The sequence below is a fragment of the Gobio gobio genome (assembly GCF_949357685.1).
Source record: "Gobio gobio genome assembly, chromosome: 7".
Taxonomy (NCBI): Eukaryota; Metazoa; Chordata; class Actinopteri; order Cypriniformes; family Gobionidae; genus Gobio; species Gobio gobio.
This window is the reverse complement of record NC_137103.1, coordinates 30,873,032-30,896,855: the sequence shown is the minus strand read 5'-3', so window position 1 is coordinate 30,896,855 and position 23,824 is coordinate 30,873,032. Positions and strand designations below refer to the sequence as shown.

The window sequence follows — 23,824 nt, the reverse complement described above, 5'->3', positions numbered from 1 at the left end:
TTCATCAGACCAGGCCACCTTCTTCCATTGCTCCGTGGTCCAGTTCTGATGCTTACATGCCCACTGTTGGCACTTTTGGTGGTGGACGGGTCAGCATGGGCACCCTGACTGGTCTGCGGCTATGCAGCCCCATACGCAACAAACTGCGATGCACTGTGTATTCTGACACCTTTCTATCAGAACCAGCATTAACTTCTTGAGCAATTTGAGCTACAGTAGCTCATCTGTTTGATCGGACCACACGGGCCAGCCTTCGCTCCCCGCGTGCATCAATGAGCCTTGGCCGCCCATGATCCTGTCGCCGGTTCACCACTGCTCCTTCCTTGGATCACTTTTGATAGATACTGACCACTGCAGAGACTGTTCCCAGAACACCCCACAAGAGCTGCAGTTTGGGAGATGCTCTGACCCAGTCGTCTAGCCATCACAATTTGGCCCTTGTCAAACTCGCACAAATCCTTATGCTTGCCCATTTTTCCTGCTTCTAGCACATCAACTTTGAGGACAAATATATTATATATATAAAATATAAGGAGTCCATATAATTATATTATATAATATATTAATACACACCTAAGCACCAATGAAAAAAAAAAAAAAAAAAAAACATTACATAAAAAATTTTCACAGTGTGAATTTACAAGTGAGTAAGTAAATAAATAAATAAGTAAATAAATAACTAAGAAACAACAATGGAGTGTCTTTAAAAAGTGCTAAACTACTCCATGGATTCAAATTTCAAGTTGCCACTTTAACAGTTGAGCCCAAGTGTATGTGTACAGAGCAACAACAACGAGACTACGTCAAGCTGCATACTGAACACATACACATGCGTGCACATACATGGTTTGTTGTTTGTGCATCAGACACTCACATGCTTACTGTATGACTCCTGTACGTCACCAAAATTGCGCTCTTCAGAACAATCGCAGAATACGACAGAGCCTGTGTTTTAAAGCAAAGCACACAGTGGAATGAATAATTCACTAAAAACGGAATGTGAGTCTCTATTCTCTCTGATATGTCTGATGTGATCAGCCTGGCCTTCTTTACATTAGCACTGTTTTGGACTGTTTGAATGAATTCGATTACTGGATCACTGAAAACTTTCCCAGAGTTTAACGGCTTAAAATGGCCTGATCACAAACAGAGAAGCAGAATTGGGTTAAAGAGTTAGAATGGAAAGGTGCTGTAGATGCTCAGTGTGATTGTGATAAACTCCCGACTTCTAAGATCATCTAACTGCGTGACGAAAATTATGTTAATGACGCAGCTTCACGTACTTCAGTAATTTATTTGCGTTAAATTATTTTAATGCGTTAAGGACTTTAAATGAATCGCATGCGTTAACGTTGACAGCACTAATAACAAGTAAAGTTAGCTATGGAAGGATATCGTGGACAATTTTCAAAAGGAATTGCAAATTGTATTTAGTCGGAAACTAGGTCACGCCCTCAAGTGGTGGAAAACCAAGGACTTTTTCATCATTATTCATTCCTAAGAACATGGGGAGAAATATCCAATGTGTCTATTTAGCAACAACAACAAAAAAGTCATAAAACTACTGTGTAGTTTTTTGCACTTCAAACAAAGCCAAAAACCTGGAAATAGACTATTTATCACCTGCCAACCAAACAAAAAGGAACCAAAAGAAGACTGCTCTGGTTGCAAGCAAATTGTCAAGAAGAAATGAAGATTAGGGATGCTTTAACCGTTTACCAAAAGTACGAATTTTGACAGATTAATATACAGTTAAACGGTTTAAAATGTGTATATATATTTATTTTTTAAGGTTTTTATTTTTATTTAATTTTTTTGCTGCATGGTTAAAGCAAAATATGCTAAATTCGGTTTAAAGATCAGCTCAATAGGCTATATAATCTTTAAAATAGACCTATCCTTTTATTGAAACTGGGGCAAAAAGACATTTTGAAAGATTTCACGGACCAGCAACACAGACCAGCATAGCGTGCCCAAACGGCCAAATAAACACAGAAATATATCAAAACGCCAAGTCGAGTATTCACATAAACACTGTAGATGTAAGCACTGTGTGCGTGCACTGCACACACACAAATTTATAACTGGACCTCAAAGTGAAAAATAAAAAATTTATCTGACGAGAAAAAAATGCCGGTTCTTTTTAAGATTCAATCTGATTTAGTAGTTTTTCATTTTGTCATCTTAATGTAGGCCTATTAATTATTTAGGCTAAGTGAGAAATATTTAGTATTTATTTATTTTATGTTTTTTATTTATATTATTTTATTCAGTTTTTCTCTGTTGTCAGAAACGCTGCAGGTGCATGCGTGAAAATTTGATAATGTGTGAATCCAGGTTCTGTTGTTGAGCTGTTCTGTCAAATCTGTTAAATGTCAAAATAAAGATACAAATATAGTTAAATGAATAGGAATAGGCTACATATGATGAAAATAATAATGTTGAATAAAATGCTGAAATGAAGAAGAAAATCAGATAATCAGAGGAGGTATAGGCCTATGTTACGAAACGAACATGAACTGCGATTGAATGTCACTAATTAAGTTTTCTTTTCTTTTTTGATCGCTTGGCTCTTGAGCACAGAATCATATGCACAACACACCACTCACATCAAGTCAAGTTTCTATAGATTTTCTGATTTTAACTCATCATGATAATTTACTGTGTCGGCTGCAATATGATGATATTCGTCTGATATATAGCCTACCGAATGCAGTCATGTCACTTTTGTTATTTGCTGTTTTTTTTTCTGGTTGCAGGTGAACATACAGTCAGTTCTGCATTTTGACTTTGTTTGAAATAAAGAGTTTAAACTTGGTTTTTATTACAAAAATAGCCAAATCCCCCGTTTTCCACCACTTGAGGGCGTGGCCTACTTTCCGACTACATCAATAAACCCCGCCCTCAAGCCTGATTGACAGTTGACTGTGTTAGGCATTGGAAATGCAAACGCAAAGGGGATTGCGATTCCATTTGAATTTTGTGCTGGTTGTGGCAGGACACGGAGGAAATGAAAGAGCAAATAGGTGATTTTCTATTGCTATTCCAAAATGGCAGGGTCATAACTTGCAAGAAATTGGAAATGCAATTGCAAACAGACTTTGCTTTTCCATTTGAAATTTGGCAGTCGTTGTGCGTTCGCGTAAACGAAAATGCAAATGGAAATGAGCGATTTGCAATTGCGTTTGGATTATGTCACATTTTATGCGTCTACAAATTGAAAACGCAATTGCAAATACAATTTGCAATTCCTTTTGAAAATTGTCCGCGGTATCCTTCCATAGTTAGCAGTGTGATATGGCTATATGCAAATATACAGCCAAATATACAGCCCTATCACATGGCTACGAGTGTGATATTGCATTTATACAACAATTCAATGGCACAAGTGAGTAAATAAATAAGAAACAACAATAAAGTGTCTCTAAAAAGTGCTAAACTACTCCTTCCGCCATGGATTCAAATTTCAAGTTGACACTTTAATAGTTGAGCCCAAACCTCCGTTACTAATTCTAAAACGTCACTTTAGAACTAGTAACGAAGGAACGCTAAGCCGCTTCATTGAAGCTTATTGTATTATGTAGAGTCGAGTATTACGGAATTATGAGAGAGAGAGATCCTTTTAAGTTAAGGGGACCATGACAGCACTAAAACAACTTCCTTGTTCTGACTCCCTCATAAAAGACATTTAATGGCGTAATAATGACACTGAAATCCTGAAGTCCATATCACAATCACTAACGGACCCTTTCTCAATAATACAGCATATTATTTACATAAATGAATATTTATTGAACAGCAATATTTAAATGAACAACAATAGCCATTATAAAAGACAATGGGAAATAAACACAAGCAAACAATTCTGTTAAATGTAAATATTTGAAGGTACATGAAGGTACATGAAGTACTGGTTTGTTAAGCATAATATATTGTCATATTAATTTTTTTATGTCTCATAGAACTAGAGTGCTACATTTATCATTTGCACACTTCAACACTTTCTCAAGGCTTCTACAACAATAACTCTTATCTGGCTCATGTCGTTGGCTGATGAGCACACAGTCTGTACGGGAGACGGTGGGACACTAAGCTGAGTTACATAACAGCCCTGAAGTGGCGCATTCCTTCATACTTGTTTTCATGGCACCTTGCGTAAAGCTTGTATGTACCTCCTGCCACTCTTCACACCCATTTCAAGCAGGTCAGGTGGCTCGTTTCAGGCTGCGTCACTATTTCTGGCCATTCTAAATGTGGCCTGACTACTTGGCACATTTCAGGGAGATAAAACAGCAATCGTCCAACACACCTGGGATTCGGCTGATTATAATAGAATATTGGACATTTTTCAGAAATGAAAGCAGACTTACTATTTATAGTGACAGGTTCTAAAAACAGGACAGAAATTAATCATTAGCTAAACAAGGGGAGGAAGACAGGCTCACGGAGACCCACCTGGTCCCAGTGTAGCCAGGCTGTGCCAGTGAGAGAACAGAAATTCATCCTTATCTGAATAAAACCTCATTGGCATTCATTCCTGCATCTTTGAATTTTGTTTTCATCTCAGTTAGTTATTTCTCTCACTCTTGCTTGTGGGAGGTTCTGAATATTTTGACAGTATCAGAAAATGACCAACTATCCACCTGGCAAAACCACTTAAAACTAATAATAATAAACATATTTATAAGTGTATATAATCTGCCCCACAATTTGGTTTATAAAAAGAAGTAGTTAGTGAAAGACGGATTCTTGTGTGGGGAAAAAAACAGATATTTAACTGCTTTGATAATAAATGCTTGATGACAGCAACAACATGGGATATAACATTTGAACAGAAGAGGGTTGCTAAGCAACTGTGTGTGAGAAGGAGAATTCTGTGCAATGATACACGAGTCACAGGCATGAAACTGCTTCCGACGCAGTAAATCACATCAGCAAAGTTTGAACATGTTGTTGTTCCTTTGACAATGATAATTAATTCTAATGCTACACGAGAAAACAACGTTTAATTAATCACAAATTACTTTTAGCCTCAGGCTTTGGTAAAAAAATACACACTCATAATAGGGAGTAAGAGATTTTGACTTATGAATGAGTGTGGTTAGAAAGACAGGAGAAGGTATGTGTAAAACGTCTGATATAACAGCACTTTCAGGAGTTCCGGTTCATTTGTGAAAAAAAGTGTAGTAAATTCTCACCACTCCGATGGAAAAGTAGTTGTTCACTATGCTGTAGGGTACAGGATCTCCCTTCTCCTCCTTATCATCAGGGACAATGTCGATGTTCCAGCGGTCAAGCATCACCTCGGTGCTGTGCTCAATATCCCTGAGGAACTTAACCAGGCTGCCTCCTTCATAGCCTGTCAATCACAACACAGACACTGTGTGAACCTACATAACATAAAGGGTTAATTGTAAAGACTAGAATAAGCCACACATGAAGAAATGCACAAAAGCTCCCTTTTATCTATGAACAAGAGTGTGCATGTGTCCATGCATAGAAAAGAAGAATAACACAAGCATGATTCAACGTTTGTTCTACGCATAACAATGAAAGGCTTGCATTATCGCAATTCCAAGGTTAACATAGCTTAATTAAAAAATCTCAACACAGCAAGATCAGATGATTAAACTTGCCAAAGTAACAGAATTTTGTGAAAGTATAAAGCTACCTTTTCACTATCTCTGACAGACCAGAAGTCATTAATTTCCAATGAAGAGTAGTGCGGGAGCTGCATAGTTCTGACCATATATTTATGTAGAATTTTATGATCCAATTTGAGCTTTGGGTGTATTGAAACATTTGAACTTTTGCGGCTAAACCACATGAATAAGCGGAGAGTAACGGCTGCTTCATGACCAAATTAAAACATCCATGCAATTGCCATTAGGAGGGTGAAATGCAACAATCATATGCAATTGTCAGAGAGTGGAAAGGCTCCTTAAAAGACAGATTAAAAGCACAGATTATTGCTTCAGTCTGACTGATTTTATTTTTAAAATGCATGTCATTATGACCCACTGATCCAGTCACAGTGGTTCTCGAGTTAACAGGTCACTGGAGGTGAAGATATTTTGAAGAATGTCTGTAACCAAACAGTTAATGGGCTGCATCAACTTTCTTAGTTTTTTTTTTCTCTTTACTATGGAAGTCAATGAGGTCCATAAAATGTTTGGTTACCCATATTCTTCAAAATATCTTCTTTTGAAGAAAGAAGTGTATACAGGTTTGGAACAACTTGAGGATGAGTAAATAATGACAGAATTTTCATTTTTGGTTGAACTATCCCTTTAAATTTTGTCTATTTCACAACAAAAAAATGATGGTATGGCAAAGGGTACATAACACACTGTTATGTTATGTACATAACACACTGTTTCCTTAACGCTGGGTTATTTGGGAACAAGGTTATCCTTCCATCACAACCATAAACACACTACTTTAGTGACATTGTTGATTTCGTGGTCTAAAAACAAAATGACAGCGCTGCCAATGGCTCTCAAAACCCGAATGAAGCTCATTGATGGGCACGCTCTTGCTCTTGTTGATGTGCGCATCTGATGCAGTGCCCATACAAGAAATTCCCCCCGTATGACATCATACAGCGCCATATTCGGAAAAAAACTTTCCAAAACTTATTTGAATCTCGAAGGAGTGTATTTGGTACAGAAATACTGTGTCAAACATCCAACTTGTTTTTTGAAATGTTGGCCATGTTTAGCATGAGAATCCAACTCTTTAACAGTGTAAATAAGTCAGAATTCATGAAATAGCATTAGACCCCCCCTTAAAAAATATTTAGATTATGAGTCATATTAGACAATTTTATTATACATGTATGTACTGTACATATATTTATTATACATATTAAGTTGAATCTTATAATTACATGAAAAAGACCAACCACTACATTCTAATTTTGTTGAGAAATACAGGTTTGGAGCAACATGAGGATGAGTAAATAAATATTTCTTTAAAAAAAAATTATCTATTACATCACCAAGGGGTTGAACACCATGACAGTGCTTGCCAATCCTTCTAATTGACATGAGAGATGCTTCGAGAGGATATCTGAGGTGAATGAACTGCAATTTCTTCCCAATTGTAATGGGAAGGATAGAGAGGCTACTTGTTACATCATGATCATAGAGGTGGCATCTCTTAATGAGGCCATGCTGTCAGTCAGGTGGGGATATTGACTCCCGATGTGTTGAGACACCCAGGTGCTCACTCTGTCTTTATGGACCAGACAGGCAGACACTTCCAGTTGTATGTTACATGAACATATGCTCACATGGTGCCTCTTCAGTGACTACAGGTGATACACGTGTTTCAAAGTCAGTCAACTCACATTGAGAAAAAAAAAATAACAGCCTACCAGCCAAATGAATTTAAGAATACATTCATGCAAAACTTTACCCGCTTGAACAAACCGCACACATGCTCACACAGGAAATACTGATATGAGGCCAATTAATTCAGCAGCCTCTACAAGGCCATCCACACCTGTCTTACAAGCAGACGCAGGCTCGCTGATGCATATCATTCCATCATAACCTACTGAATAAACCCACATACTGTATCTAAACAAGTACACACATATATAATCGCACGGGAATGAATTAGTGGAGGCATGTGATTGGCAAGTCTGTATATACTTAAAGCATTGTTTACAGTCATTTCTAACAAGAGATACATAAACGAATACAATTTTAAACTGAAATTAAAATGAAAATATCAAAATAAAAGCTATTTCAAAATATGAATAAATATAATAATAATAGTACATAAATAATTGTAAAATAGCACAGCCTCTTTAAGGGACAGTTTGCGCAGAAATAAAAATCCTGTGGTTTATTATTTATTCAACCTCATGTTCCGAACCTACTTGTGGATTCTATGGGGAAAAGAATTCTACAGGATATTTACCAAAAAAAACGGCAATGAATGAGGAATGGCGTTTTTAAACAAAAAAGAAGATGATGTCCGACAATGATGTCCGGTTTGTAAACAAATCGCTCTTTTTAATTTGGATCTTTTTAATGAATCAATTAATAAAATACAGGCTTCCTATTTTCCATTTCAAAATGCAATCCTTTTCCAGACTCAAATCTCCAAACCTCTATGTAGATTTTACAGACCATATTTAACATAAATGGTTCATACAGCATTATTTTCAGCATTATATTTGGTACATAGTACAGTCATCTGTAAATATTCTTATTTTCTCGAAATGATAACATGCGCTTACATGATGAGAAGAAATCTAAAACACTTTATAACCTGCATATATTCAACCGTGGTTTTTATGTTGAATGGTCACCAATCAGCGAAGTACACTCTGATTTATATGATCGTTTGCTCCTTCATCTGTTCCTGGTTTGAGTGGCACACACACGTTCGTTCAAAAGAGACTCGCTTGTGGTCAAAGACAAAGAGCTTTACATAATGAAAATGTGCGGTTTGAATTTATTCAATTGTGTTCAACAATCAAAGGATCACTAAACTTTTTCCATGAAACCACTGCTTGTATGATACATTTATTTTTTAGAAATTATTAATTTTATATTTTAGAAAACTGAAATAGGGGCAGGAAACGCAAATATTTTTCCATACTCTGTTATTGTTAAACTTTCCCTTTAAGTTTACACTTAATTGGCTTTAACTGGGCAAGTGCTTGTCGTGGTCATCTGTGTGATTAAGACCACAGAATCAAAATCCTGAAAGCAAGTGTGGTCTTAACAAATCCTGCTTTTTCATTCATGTGACTGGAGCATTCAGCTAACTATGATGAAGTTTGATTATTACAGTCTGACCTTCTGTTCAGGGTTGAGTTTGGAAATGTTTAAAAGAAAGCCGTTTTAAAATCCTTTTGAAGGGTTTATACAGGATTGTGTTTAGATTCAAAGAATTCAAAGCCTAATCTCAACTCTAGTGTTTCTGCGAAGGAAAGCCCTTTAAGTTTAATTTCAAAGGCCTTTGGTAATTCCCTCCAACTGCTGGTGGACAGTCACTTGTTTTTTCCTTACCTCCACCCCAGCGCAGGCAGCGAGCGAGGTCATTCCCGGTCCCCAGCGGCAGGATCGCAACAGGCGGATGCCGTGCAAAATTGGCCTTATCTGTTGAGAAACAAAGAGAGCTATTAAAGCTGCTGTGTGTTATTGTTTATGTTAAAATGCTTTCTATTAATGTTTAATGTGCATAGTTTCTTTAAAAAAAGTGTAAACACTGGGGATCTTAACTTTGTCAATTCAGGGGTCAAACATCCGCAGTAACATTTAATACTGTAAGTAAAATTACATTTAAAATACAGTTTAACTAGTACATCAATTACGATTATATTTATTGGATTTGCAATTTATATGATAAAAAATACAGTAAAAACAAATACTTTTTACAGTTAAAATAACTGTTTTGTGGAAATAATTATATTTTTTAATGATAATGATATGTAACAAGTAGAGGTGTGAATCTTCACTTGCCTCACGATTCGATTCAGAGGGTAACAATTCGATTATAAAATGATTTCTGATGCATCACGATGCATCTTAGCCACCAATTATTTTATTAATAATAATAATTACTATAATATACGCAGCTAAAAATAACTTAATTCAGGATCGCATGCTGCTTGAGAGAGATGGCTTTCTGTGTGCTTGCTTCAGGTGTGTGTCAGTCAGTGCGAGTAATGCATTGAGATCTTTTTATAACTGTTAAACATCATGCACGGCCGGCACTTTATTTTCACATTCATGCATGTTCTGAAACTGAAATATCAGATCGCGATTGCGACACATCGTAAAAGCGATTATATGCCACAGCTCAAGTAACAAGGCCTAGATGAAGACCCTGAACTATCATTCAAATTATACAGCACTGGATAATGTCTTCTTCATGCATCAATGTGTATCATTCCTATGTAATACCCTTTTGTTTGTTTCTCCTGTTATGAGACAAACAGCAGCGAGTGCTATCCTCCGAAGAGAGGCAACATGTATCTTTCTGTCCTCACACTGATGGTCCCTGTGTGGCTCATTGCTTTGTGCACAGGGACTGCGGGGACGTTGTTTTTGGTGCTCGTCCGTATGGCGCGATGTACTGCCTAACCGCAGGGGCTCTCTGAGTAATCGTCAGCAGCAGACATTTTCTAATACCAGTCAAACTTGTGTGGGTGAACAACAAGCAAGGACTGATCGCAGAGTGGCTCTCATTCAAAAGCTGCTCCTAAATCATCACTTTAGGGCCGTTAGGAGGACAAACTCCCACATGTGTCCCTGTCAGCCTCAATTTGCCAGGCTAAAGAGTCTCTAAAGGGATAAAGAGCACATCGCTTCTGATCTGAGTTCAGGTTTCAGTACCATCAGCCAATTGCAATTTCAAGCCAAAGGTTTGGAGACCAGCTGATTCTAAATCAGCACTTAGCGGCGATATCAACCACCTCCCACACAGGTTCCTCTCCAGCGCTCATCCATTAACATCAATACTGCTGTCAGAAGGGGGAAAGACAGGCCATTACATCTCCACTGTTATCCTGCATTCACTCATATGAAAGAGGTCACAGATGAGTCAATGCGCTTCCTAGAAACAATGATTTGTCTGTCCGATCTTTCTGATGGTTAAAAGTCATAATTATATGTGCCTTAAATAAGAGCCATCCTTGTGTCAAGTACCGCATGGAAGGACATCCTAATGTTCAAATGTTTGTAGATGAATTGGTCGACATGCTTTATAGGGAAAATGCAGACGCAAAATTGCAGCAAATATAAAGTGCAATCAAGTTACCTTTATTTATACAGCGTTTTATACAATACAGTTTGTTTCAAAAGCAGCTCCACACTAATAAACAGGGAAATAACATAATCAAAGATGCAAACTTCATCAAATATGAGACAAATACAAAAGACAAATTGCTGCTGTAAAGCAGCTCTAAAAAGACAATAGTGATATTTGGATCAGTTCAACTCAGTTCAAATACGGTGTAAAGCTCATCAATTATGAAATCAGTTCAATTCAACTATAAGTAGCTCTACAGAAGATGGTGTCGTTCAATGTTAATTCAATTCAGTTCAATAACAGATCAAATCGATAATATTACTACTGAATATTACTGAATATTAAAGTGTAACAACCCTCTTTGTATTGACTGAGAAATCCACGTTTATTTGTCAGCAAATGTCTGCCGGATAAAGCAAAAAGTGTCTTACACGAAAAACACACATGAAAGAAACTGCCCTTTTCACGAGTGTTCATAATCCAGTTTGAAATGTTGACTACAAACAGTTTTTTTCAGGTTTTCTGTTGCTGTGTTCTCTCTGTATTTACGATACTTTGATACTTTGTTCTCTCTGTATGTCTACTTTAGCCACTGCCTACAACGTGATGGATGCTTCACTGGAAACTGAAAGTCACTCCCGCACAACGTTTACTCTTTGAATTCTTGCACCCGGGAACAATACAAGTCGACATCATTATGACTAAAAGTTTGCTAAGAAGTATTTCCTACTAAAGCTAGGCAGTATTTGACTCTGGTCAAGCGTATCCAAAGAGCACATTTAGGCTTATGACTTATAACAAAAAACTGTTCTGTTTTTTGTTATAAGTCACAAATGACAAGGAGGCAGCCTCACGCAATACAAAGTCAATGGAGACAGTTTTCATTGTTTTCCCCCCGGTGGGCGTGGTTTTCAGATTATGACGCGTGTCGCTCTGTCACTATAGCAGACTGGTGGGAGTGGCCTTGGACGGTCACATGCCCAATGCATTATGGGTGTTGAAGTTTTCCTACCTATTTGGCAAAAGGGAAGACAACAGCCTTTTTTCTCTGTTAACTCTAGTCAGGTAGCGCCGATTTAATTTCACCTTTACTGAATAGGCAGCCTTGTTTTATTGAAAGCCGATTTTTGCCAGAGGTGAAGTATCCTTTTAAGTGTCTTTTAAATCCAAACTGCAAGATAATACAAATTCTGTATCTCAAATGAAAGCTTTTCTTTGGTCATATCATCAATCACTAATTTTGAAAGATAAAAGTGATAAAAAACAGAAATCAAAGTGCAAAAAAAACAGAAATCACTTTATTTTCTCCACAGAGCAGCTGAAATGCTGTCAGTGTGAAGTCCCCATGCGAGCCTACTGTTGCAGATTGTACTGCGTATGCATGTACTGTGTTACTGCTACATTGGTCTGATGGTCTATTAAGTCCATGTAACAATGTTAATTATTGCAGCACTGGAAAGCACGGATGATGATGCGTACTCACCAATGCAGTCCAAAATCCACCCCACTGATCCATCGCCTCCACAGGCCAGCACACGGAAATCAGGAACGTCTCGAAAAAAGTTGAGCCTGGGAGAAATAAAAGCAAAGAGATGGTGGCATCCTTTTCATGTATGTGCATGAAAGCTTTCCTATGTCCTATAATTAAAATGATCAGTTTTCCCCAGTGGCAATGTACAGTTTACTGTTCAATGCAGTTTGTTTGATCTGAAGGATGCTACAGAAGATTTATGTTTTATGTATGTCTCATGGGAGCAAATCTTTGGAACTCAAATCCATTGAGGCTCCACAACATGTCTTCCTCAACTAAAAAACTAAATATCTCAACTAAAGGCTTTGTTTGTTTTTTTTTTACTGTGAAACCACTGTCACTTTTGACTGTTAAAGTTTGTGTGTCCTAAAAGTTTGCTCACTTTTTGTTTGTTTGTGAAGTGGCCTTGAGCTGCGAGTAAAGCACTGAATGCATAAAGCTGAATTTTCATCCGTAAATTCCAGTCTTCAGTGTCACAAGATCCTTCAGAAATCATTAATTGACCCTTTTCACAGAGTGTAATGACGTATTTGATGATGACACATCAATATAGTCAAGTTTTTCATATTTTTTTAAAATGTCATACTCATTTCTAATGCTATACGTTGTTATATTACCTTGCCAGTAAATGGCAAAAAACTACGGCAAATTTGACATCATTCTCTCTTATGCCTGCTGTAATCAATCTGTCGATATTTTTCCCTTTTTTGCAACGTAATCAAAACGCAACCACTTATTTTTTCTTTTGCTAATGGAGCAAATGGAAATATAAACATATATTTATATTTGCTGTCGTCTCCAGTTCACCGTTATAGAAGTCTAACTAAGATGACTTCTGTTTCTAAAAAACCCTGAAAATGTGAAAAGGGTCCATATATTGCTGATTTGTGGGAACCTTTTTTTCAGGACTGTTTTTTAAATAGAACGTTTAAAAGAACTGCATTTATTTGAAATAGAAATCTCTGTAACATTATAAACGTCTTTGCTGTAACTTTTGATCAATTTAATGTGAACTTGCTGAATAGAAAAAAATCTTACTGATTTCAAACTTAGGCCTATATATATATATATTATATATGTGTGTGTGTAAACACTTGAGCTTCATTTCTCCACTGAACATTCAGAGGTAACTACAATGGAGCAGGACTGAGGCTGAAGAAGACACCACCCTCTGCTGGTCAGGAGCATTTAATGCAGCACACGGGTCAGTCCGGGACATAATACCCAGGCACATGTGGGATCTGCTATAGCACAGCGGAGCAGTCACACAACTGTCTGAAATATTAATACTGTGTAACCTCTTTTAATGGGCTCTGACAATGCAGCATGTTTTATGTATGCAGGACGAGAGCGAAACAGACGAGTAAATGTGTCACCACACAATGACAATGCAGTCAATTGGATTCAAGCTTTTTTTTTTACCTTCTCAGGTTTGTTGCTGTGGTGCCACAGAAATGCTCAAACTATGTCAACAACAACGTCCATAACGTCCTCTGAAGTTCAATGGGCAAGAAACACAAGTGGAACATGGCTGTGGTTCTGAACAGGCTTGAGTTGGAATCATGTTTCAGCCTGACTAAATGTCTCCAGCTCCAGATAAATTTGTAATGTACCAGTGCCAGTCTGTTTAAAATGGCAATGTTGCTGTTGTAGAGATGGGGTTTATATAAAGAATTCCTTCTCCAATGACATGGCAACAGAGAACAAACACTTGAGCAATCTGTGTGTTTTCTATATAATTCTATAAGAGTGGCCTCTTCAGCGCAGACACTTAGCAATAGAGCACACTCGTCAATTTTCATTTCTCCATCTTTTGATCTCCACTCAGACCCTTGAGTGTCAATCATCACAATGAATGAAATGACAAGAGATTAAAAAGAAAGATCGGAGAATATAGCCCATTTTGTTCTGAAATATCTGAAACAAAATAATCAAATCTAGAGTGAAAATAGTGAAGCTGTACTAATGATACACATTATATTTACATTTATGAATTTTGCATGACACAATCAATCGACAATAAGGATTCAACGTTAACGCGATAGATCTGTCATCATTTACTCGCACTCATGTTGTATATGACTCATGATATATAATAATAATAATAATACATTTTATTTGTAACACACTTTATATTAAACAAAATCTCAAAGTGCTACAGATTTAAAACTGAAAAATTAGTATACATGGGTATACATGTATATTCCTGTCTTCTGTGGAACACAAAAGAAGATATTTTGAAGAATGTTGGTAACCAAACCGTTTTGGTGACCATTGAGACCATTTTTTTGTGTTCCACAGAAGAAAGAAAGTCATACAGGTTTGGAATTACATGAAGGTGAATAAATAATGACAGAAGTTTTGTGTTTTTTGAGTAAAAGATCTCTTTAACAGCACCATGATACAAAATCTCACAGGGCATTAGAATATTGGAAAGGTAAATTAGTAGATTTATTTTAAAATAAGGTGCCTTTATCTAAATGTAATACAAAAAAGGGATATGTTTACTACTATTCAAATATAATATAAATGTTTGGACTTCATTTTGGTTGCTTTTTCCCTCAAGATCATTAACCAGATTAAAAAATATCACATCAAAAAAGGCTGACAACCCTTGATCTATATGCTTATGAATTAGCTAAGTGCTTAAGAAAGATAATTTGATACATAATCATATTGTTCTCTGTGAGTGAAATCATCAATGTCATACAATCCTCAATCCCCTTCACTCTTTCTCTCTCATGATGAGCAGCGCTCCAGTCGTGACTACAGAACATTTAGTGATGGGAGGGGGGGGATCTAGGACGGAAGGTTAGCCTGTTTTCCTGCTGAACGACCATTGCTTTTGTTCTGTACTTTGCTCTCTCTCTCATTTCTCTCTCTCTCCCCTTTTTCCTGAAGAAGAATTGCTGTTGCACAACCGCAGGGTGCTGAACAGAATGTACTCTTGCGCTTTGAGTGGGTTTAAAGTATGTGTAACTGTATAAGAGCACAATACAGTGGAAGTGAGGCGCTCATAGCAAATAAAACAAAATGACGACATCTCAATGTCTAAATTATTTCTCCTAGACAGCAAATGGATTAACTGGAAAACAAATCGAGTCTTCTGCTTCTCAGATTTTCCTCTTGAGAAAAAAACTCCAGAAGAGACCTGAATGTCTCAAACTATGCTCAGATTTTGCAGGCTCTGAGATTTCAACATGAATGCAAACATCCTTTCAGCCTAAGCTGGTTTGCTTGTCTTAGCTGGTTTATTCTGGTCTTTCAGTCCAATCAAGCTAATTTTAGGTAGATGACCAGCTAAAAGCTTGGCTAAACCCAGCCAAAATATCTCTAAAACCAGCTAACAGGCCAGCAAAACATCTTGGGCTAGTTTAAGATGTAAAAATGATTTCTTGTCAAGTCCTTTCATGGACAAATGATCTAATCTATGCTCTCTGCATTAAATATATTGCTCTATATCAGTGTTGTTATTGTTAACTAACACTAAAACTGAAACAAAATAAATATTAGATTAAATTTTTTTTTAACAGAAATTAGAAATGCTGCCTTGACAACTAACTAAAATAAATGTTTAAATTCAAGTACTCAAATCACTAAAATTGATATAAAAATAAATTAAAACTAAATAGAAATATACAAAAAGAACACTAATAAAATATAAAAATGAAAGGTATTTCAAAATAGCTTTAACTAAAATACTATATATGAAATACAAAAAATATTATAATCACATATAAACAATACTAAATAACACTGCTCTGTATTATTACCGTATGTCTACAACGGTCTCATTTGCGTTTATTTTTCCTAGGATAATTTTAGGACAAACCTATATACTTAAAACATAACTGAGGTCTCCTGAACTCTAAAAGATAATAAAATGTTTCTTCATGAGCGATCTCATCAGTTGACTAAAATCCGACATGGTGTGTGGAGTATGTGCCAAAATGTTAGATGTTACATTCCACTGCTACGTTACAGTTGAAACTGATTTGGACGGTCCTGAGCTGGTCCAAATCAGGTGGGGTGTATGGGCAAAGAGGATTTAGTACAATATATATTTGCTTAGAGAGGAAGCCTCATTGTGACTGACAGGCTCAAAAGTGCATTCATCACTTGAATGAATATATTTACACAGCAGGGGGCTGATTGAGTCATAGTAAATGTCTTGTAGGTCTCTCAAAGTCAGCTTCGCTTTGTGAGTGGTTCCACTTTCAGACTAGTTGATTGCAGGTTGGCTCACTTTATTGCAGGTTTGTAGAAGCAAAAAGATAAAAGCGAGAGGGAGCCATGCCAGAACAAAACAACAGTGAGAATGTCAAACTGTTTTTGAGAAATTCTGTAATGACTCAAAAATGTATTTATTCACACATATCCCCATTTCGATGGTGGCTTTTAGTTGAAATTCGATGGTGGCTTTTAGTTGTCTTACCCAGCCATGGGTCCTCCTTGTTCCAGACTGTACACTTGTCTGGGGTTAAGCAGATACTGGAATTTCCGCAGCACCCTGATAAAGACAAATGAGGACAGAAAAGCATTAAAAAACACACATAGAGGAATGACATTTTTAAACATGTAATCACTTTGAACTTTCCATTATGATAAAAGGCTTAAAGGCATAATTCACCCAAAAAAAAAATTCTGTCATCATTGACCAACCATTCCAATGCCATTCCAAACCAAGACTTTATTTCTTCCATCAAATACAAAAGTAAAATTTTTGAAGAATATCGTGGCTACTCAGTACATAATCATAAAGTAAGAACTGGAGGTGACAAGTTCCAAACAGGGAAAAAAAAAAAAATATATATATATATATATATATAAAATATCATAAATGTTATTATGGATAGAAAATCTTGACATCCCTCCTAGCTCTCTTTGGCACCTTCATAAGAACTCATGAGAGAATGGCAATGTTTGATTCATAAACAAAGGAGTCCGATCTTTTTTAATAATTATTGATGTGGCTCAAACAAAAAGTCTGAATAATCTGCTCATTAATTATTATTTTGGAACAAATGTAAAAATGCTTAAAAACACTAACCTGACATTTATACTTAGTTTTAATAAATAGAACATTAAGTACTACATGAACCCTAATAATCCAATTGTAATTGTACTACTAGCACAGTCGGAATATAAAAGTTGCACGTAACAACCGGAATGAATTGGCCAAATCTGATTAAAATTCGGATTGTAAGGGTTGGTTTAAACCTTTTGTAATCCAATCGAGAGGACATGTAAACACTTGATCGGATTGAAAACCAAAACTGGAAAGTACTGCGCATGTGCTAGCCTATCACGTAGAAATAGTGTAATGACAAATAACGCGAACAAGCTGTTGTTGTTGAATGAAGTGTCATAAATGACTCTTGTGTCATTCTAAAATAATGCAGTGTGTGCATGTCCAAAAAACTATTCTGAGCTTGTGACATAGTATAAATGCACACATCAACCCGATCACTTTATTTACCGTTCATGTAAACACTATGTTCATCATTTGGAATGAATTCTTCTAAAAAAAATACTAAATAGAATTGTATTTGGTTTCTTTTTTCTTTTGATAGTGTAAGTAATGTTTATTTAACCAGGAAAATGTGACAACATTAAGTGTAACTGAGACATGAATTTACATTTTACATTTGCCTCCTCATTTCAGAACACCACTGCATGCACCTGATTACATTTCACTTAAATTATGATGAAATTCTATTTTTTGTAATCCGTAAGTGTAATACGATTATTACATGTAACTGGAAATTTGTGTATTTTCATGATAATTCTACTTACCTGTTAACAACGTGTTTTTGCTTTTCTTTGTTATAATAATAATAATAAAAAATAAAAATAATTTGTTATTTTGAATTTTAAACTATTGGATCTGCCCAGAGCCACTCTGGATCTGCCATAACCAATTGCTGATATTTGGTCGTGATGCATGTCATGCGCCGTTCGCCTCGGTTTCTCACATGAAAGTCCGAAAAAATAACTGTGCAGATCAGTTGGTGCACGCCACCTCAGTGATAAAACCTAAAACTTGTGCATTCGGATTGTGATTTATTCACTGAGGAAGGGAGAGTTTTGTGATCGGGAATGTGCTACTCACGTGGTCCGTAACATGATGTAAATAAAATGTCATATGCTTGGTATGATAAGAATAAATGCTGCCGTAAATAACGGCCCAATTCAAATGTTTACGTGCTTTTCTTCTTTTTATTTTTTGAGCTGTGATGAAATGTATTTCTTTAAATGCTGGCAAGTATTTACAAGAGCAATATACGTCTAGAAATGCATCCAAATTACAGCGAAGCGCAACCGCACGGTGCTCTGCAGTGGTCAAAAAGGATATACAGTGAATGTTGAAGTGATATATTCTTTAAAACTCAGAGATTTGGATTCGGACAGCAATCAAATTACCACACGACCTTGGTGTTTGTCTAAAACAGTAGGTAATTCGACCAGGGACTTTTTACGCGGGTGGTGGGAAACGGACGGCAATAAAATCACTGACTAGCCCCTGTAAATGATGACAATACCTTCCGACCCCACGAGAAACAATTCTCGTCCAAATAGGGCTAAAGCCAACTCCTTTAACACTAATGGAGCGAGCTGGAAAATCAAACTTTTCCCGAACCCTGTGGGGAGGAGGGCCACAACATCATGGCCACCAACAAAACTCAGCAAAGATTGTTCTTGCTCCGGCTTTAACTTCTGGATATTCGGCAGCGGTGCCACAACGGAATGAATGGCTTCGCTAGCATCTTTCTCCGCCGAGTCCGCAGCCATTACTGAACTACAACTCAAACTAGCGCACGACATCAACGTCATCGTTCTCAGCCACTCCGTTCGGAGAAACCCTAAGAATATACCACAGTCCCAGACTGAGTACTGAAGGAAAATTGAGCGGAAGTACATAGGAGGGCGGAGCCAGGCTACTCAACCACCACCAATGTGCAGCATCTACCAGGATGATGCGACGGCAGCCATATTGCGCCAGAACGCCCACCACACACCAGCTTACTGGTGGAGAGAAGACAATCAGTATATAGGGAGGAACAGAGGCCAGTGGGCAAATGTGGCCAGGATGCCGGGGTTACAACCCTACTCTTTTTCGAAGGACATCCTGGGATTTTTAATGACCACAGACAGTCAGGACCTTGTGACCATCTCATCCGAAGTTTCCCACCCCTGCCCCCGTCCCCAACCCAATCACTACATTGGGTTGTTAGGACCCACACAGATCACAGGGTGAGAACCCCCTGCTGGCCTCACTGACACCTCTTCCAGCAGCAACCTAGTTTTCCCAATATGTCTTCCATCCAGGAACTGACCAGGCTCAACCCTGCTTAGCTTATCTTTCTGTAGTGATTCAAACTGTCCTTCAGCTTCAAAACTGTGCATTTTCGTTTGTTAATAATGTAATGTTCATATTTTAAACCTTTTGCACATTTTTAGAAGAGAAATTTGGCTGGATTTGGACTTTTTAACAAATAACAGTTGATCAAAGAAATAATCAACAGATTGTTAGTTGCAGCTCTAATATTGGTACAACATGAATGATAATTAATAAATTATGACAAAGTTCTATTTTGGTTCAACTATTCCTTGAAAAGACCCAGATAGACACATTATGGAGGAGTGATATTCTTAAAAATGTCACAATTCCATTCCATTATGAAAAAAAAAAAAACTACACAATCCTGGGAATCATTGGAGTCAAGAAAGACAGAAGCACATATACACAGATTGCACACTGTTGCAGCAGTGCTCCTCAATAACCTTGAAGTAATAAAATGATTATTGAGCACTCTGCAATGCCCTTCACTTCTAACTGTGTTAGCTACTCTGTCCCTTTAGTATGCAAAGACACACAGAGGAAAAGAGAACGAGAGAGAGAGAACGAGAGAGAAATGGAGAAATAAGACGGGCTGTTAGTTTGAGGTGCGTCACAAGCTATGCTTTTATGTGGGGGTGATAATTTAAGCACTTATCAAAACTGAAGACTTCATTCATTCCCTATGCAAAGAACAAAAGAGCGCAGTCAAATGTCAAACCCAACCAATGAGCTTTCAATACACAGCTCAGGGTGAAAATGGTGGAAAAATACACTCGGTACGATTCAACGGTATGATTCAACGGTGACCACTCTGTTCCTTTGTTTGCATCAAAGAACCACCAAAATGGTCTTTCTTTTTTGGGGCCAGGGCAGTTATCACGTCTTTGTTTGAGCACATGTCTAATAATGGAGGATAATCGGCCAATTAATGGTATTTAAAACTGTGTTGCTATGGTGATGCCAGCACAAAATCCCAAAACTGGTCTCCCGGAGGACGTTGAGTGGGTGGTGAGAGCTGAAACAACACCCACATTCTTCCTCCTTAAACAGCATTACTGTCTCCTGCTAGCTTTGATGGTATTTAGGACACTGCCAGCAAGCAAGAAAAAGAGTGGGACTTTTGTTAAACATGTATGCAGATTCGACTGACTTTAAATGGTTAGACAAACCTCCTCGTTGGAACCATTACAACAGTACAAGGTTAGAGAATATGAAAAATGATGACGCAACAGTTTGAGCTTCAAAGATGTTTACCTCTCACCCTGCCGGCCACCACTCTTAGGATTAACCAGCACAAGAAGGGGGTGTGTTCCAGGCAGAGGGGTGATCTTAAAGGCAGAGAGAGGGATAAAAAGTTACACACACACACACACAGCACAGATTTGAAGTCCCAGAGTGTGTCTGATGCCTACTCACCTGCAGTGCCTGACCGTCCCCGGTGAACTTGAAACACTGGCCGGTGTCCTCAGGGCTGGTACTGGGGGATGATTCTCCTTCACCTCTTTTGACAGCCGATTGACGGTCCTACAGATACAGAGACATTACAGTAAATGTCAACAAAGAGAGATGGAGAGAGATAGATATACATCTGAGAAAAAAACGACAAGACAAATGTAATTTCAGAATCGGTCTCTCTTTATTTTATTGCTCTTTAATTTTAGAAAGAACTGATGTTTTAGCGTTTCTACAGGTCGTTCTACAAGGTCGTTAGATCAGACATGTTCACAAGTCTCTAACGCAGAGTCCACCCTTACAAAAATAAGTTTATTCAAGTTTGCTATTAGTATACTTCTTTTAAACTAAAAATAAGTCTACTTTCAGTCTACTTTTTATATACAGTACATCTCAGAAATATACTTTGCACTTAAAGGGATAGTTCACCCAAAAATGAAAATTCTGTCATCATTTTCTCACCCTAAAGTTGTTCCAAACCTATATTAGTTTCTTTGTTCTGCTGAACACAAAATACGATATTTTGAAGAATGTTTGTAACAAAGCAGAGAGAGCAACCATTGACTACCATAGTAGGGAAAAAAATACTATGGTAGTCAATGGTTGCTCTATCTGCTTGGTTACAAACATTCTTCAAAATATCTTCTTTTATGTTCAGCAGAACAAAGAAACTCATACAGGTTTGGAACAACTTGAGGGTGAGAAAATGACAGAATTTTCATTTTTGGGTGAACTATCCCTTTAAGTATACTTGACTTATACTAACAGAAAAGTCTAAGTATATTTGTCCTAAAATTGTACTCTATCTTTTGACCGAGATATACTTCAAAGTATAATTAAGTATTCTAAGTATACTTGGTTTGTAATTGTGTTTAATCTTTTGATTGAGGACTAGCCTATTAAATACTTTTTTCACATAGTTTTACATACTGTCTTATAAACTTATATTGTTTGAAAATATTGATCTATAAAGAAAACAGACATGTTCCTAATTCTGAGTATCTGTTTTTTGTGTAGGCTAGTCCACTTGTACTGTACATTGGAATTTACTTCAAATCTACTTTACTCTTTCCCCGCCACTGACTGAAGTGTTTTCACTGTTGATACGAAGCTATTACGCATCTTCTAGTACAGAATCTCCGGATCAAAACACAGGAGAAGAAGAAGCTGAAACAAGTGATAGAAGATTGCTCACGCAAATGTAAAATAACGCAATCATCAACATTAAACAGCATGTAAATCAAAACTGCCTAATGAAACAGAATGAAATGTTAAACCCATGAAGAGGAAATTACTGTGAAGCTTTGAGGGTGTTGATGGACTCGATTTACTCCATATATGTTTTGACCATCTTTCTGAATCCCATCCGGAAATGCAATTTTCTCAGCTTTTTGTTTAAAATGTTGCCTTTTTTATGACACTTAACCACATTCAAGTGTTGATAAAAAAAGGATGCATAAAGCTAGAATAAAATGTTTTTAAAATTAGTTAAAGTACAGTTAAAGGTATATTTCAACCATAAAAAACTAATACCTAAATAAGAACATAGTGGTAAACTTGAAGTGCAAAAATAATATATAAATAGTAAAATATAAGTATGATGTTATTTTCACTTACAAGTATACTTTCAGTATAAAACTACTAAACTAGTCGTGTACTGAATACTTTAAAGTGTACTTTCATAAACAAAAAAAATTACTACTAGTATACAATAGTGTAAAATAGTAAACTACTAGTATACTTATAAGTTCACTTGTAGTACAGATGCAGTGAAAATAAGAAACGTAGTTGTGAACTAGTTGTGCACTTGAAATTTACTAATGTTACACTTATAGTAAACTTAAACATATACTTTTATATATTAAATTGGGCCAATTTAGTCCCAAGCTGTATTGCAGTCGTATACTTACAAGTTTACTACTAGTGCATTGATATTAGTATACTTACTATGTAAAGTATACTTAAAAATATATGTGTACATAACTTAAGTATACTTTATCAAATGAGCTGTGCTGCAGGGATTTTCCCTATGTTTTACATCCCTATGTTTTACATATAAAATATATTACATACACTACCACTCAAAAGTTTGTAAAAAATTTTTTTAAATGAATTATTACTTTATCCAACAAGGATGCATTCAATTTATCAAAAGTGACAGTAAAGACATGTATGAAAGATTTATATTTCAAATAAATGCTTTCTTTTGAACTTTTCAATTAATCTAAGAATCCTAAAAAATGAAAAATCATGTTTTCAACAAAAATATTAATATTAATCAGCAAAACTGCTTTCAACATTTATAATAATAATAAGAAATATTTCTTAAAGACCAATTCCTCACATTAGAATGATTTCTGAAAAATCATGTGACACTGAAGACTGGAGAAATTATGCTGTAAATTTAGCTTTGCCATCAGAGGAATAAATTACATTTTAAAATATATATTAAAATAGAAAAGTTATTTTATATTGTAATAATATTCCACAATATTACTGATTTTACTGTATTTTTGATTAAATAAATGCAGCCTTGATGACCATAAGAGACTTCTTTCAAAAACATAAAAAAATCTTACTGACCCTAAACTTATTAATGATAGTGTATATATATATATATATATATATATATATATATATATATATATATATATATATATATATATATATATATATATATATATATATATATATATATATATATATATATATATATATATATATAT

The 23,824-nt window shown here is 36.3% G+C and overlaps 1 protein-coding gene across 5 annotated transcripts in view; it reads right to left on the bottom strand.

The window, feature by feature from the left end:
* Nucleotides 1-23,824, bottom strand: part of dgkg (diacylglycerol kinase, gamma) — a 133,657-nt gene that overhangs the window by 45,569 nt on the left and 64,264 nt on the right. For all 5 annotated transcript variants that reach the window (XM_079821271.1, XM_079821269.1, XM_079821270.1 and 2 more), the window contains 6 exons: nt 21,063-21,170; nt 20,901-20,974; nt 16,740-16,814; nt 12,257-12,342; nt 9,030-9,119; nt 5,199-5,359 (listed from right to left, as the gene is read on the bottom strand). In XM_079821271.1, the coding sequence (XP_079677397.1) occupies nt 5,199-5,359; nt 9,030-9,119; nt 12,257-12,342; nt 16,740-16,814; nt 20,901-20,974; nt 21,063-21,170 (594 nt within the window). The remainder of the gene's footprint in view (nt 1-5,198; nt 5,360-9,029; nt 9,120-12,256; nt 12,343-16,739; nt 16,815-20,900; nt 20,975-21,062; nt 21,171-23,824) is intronic.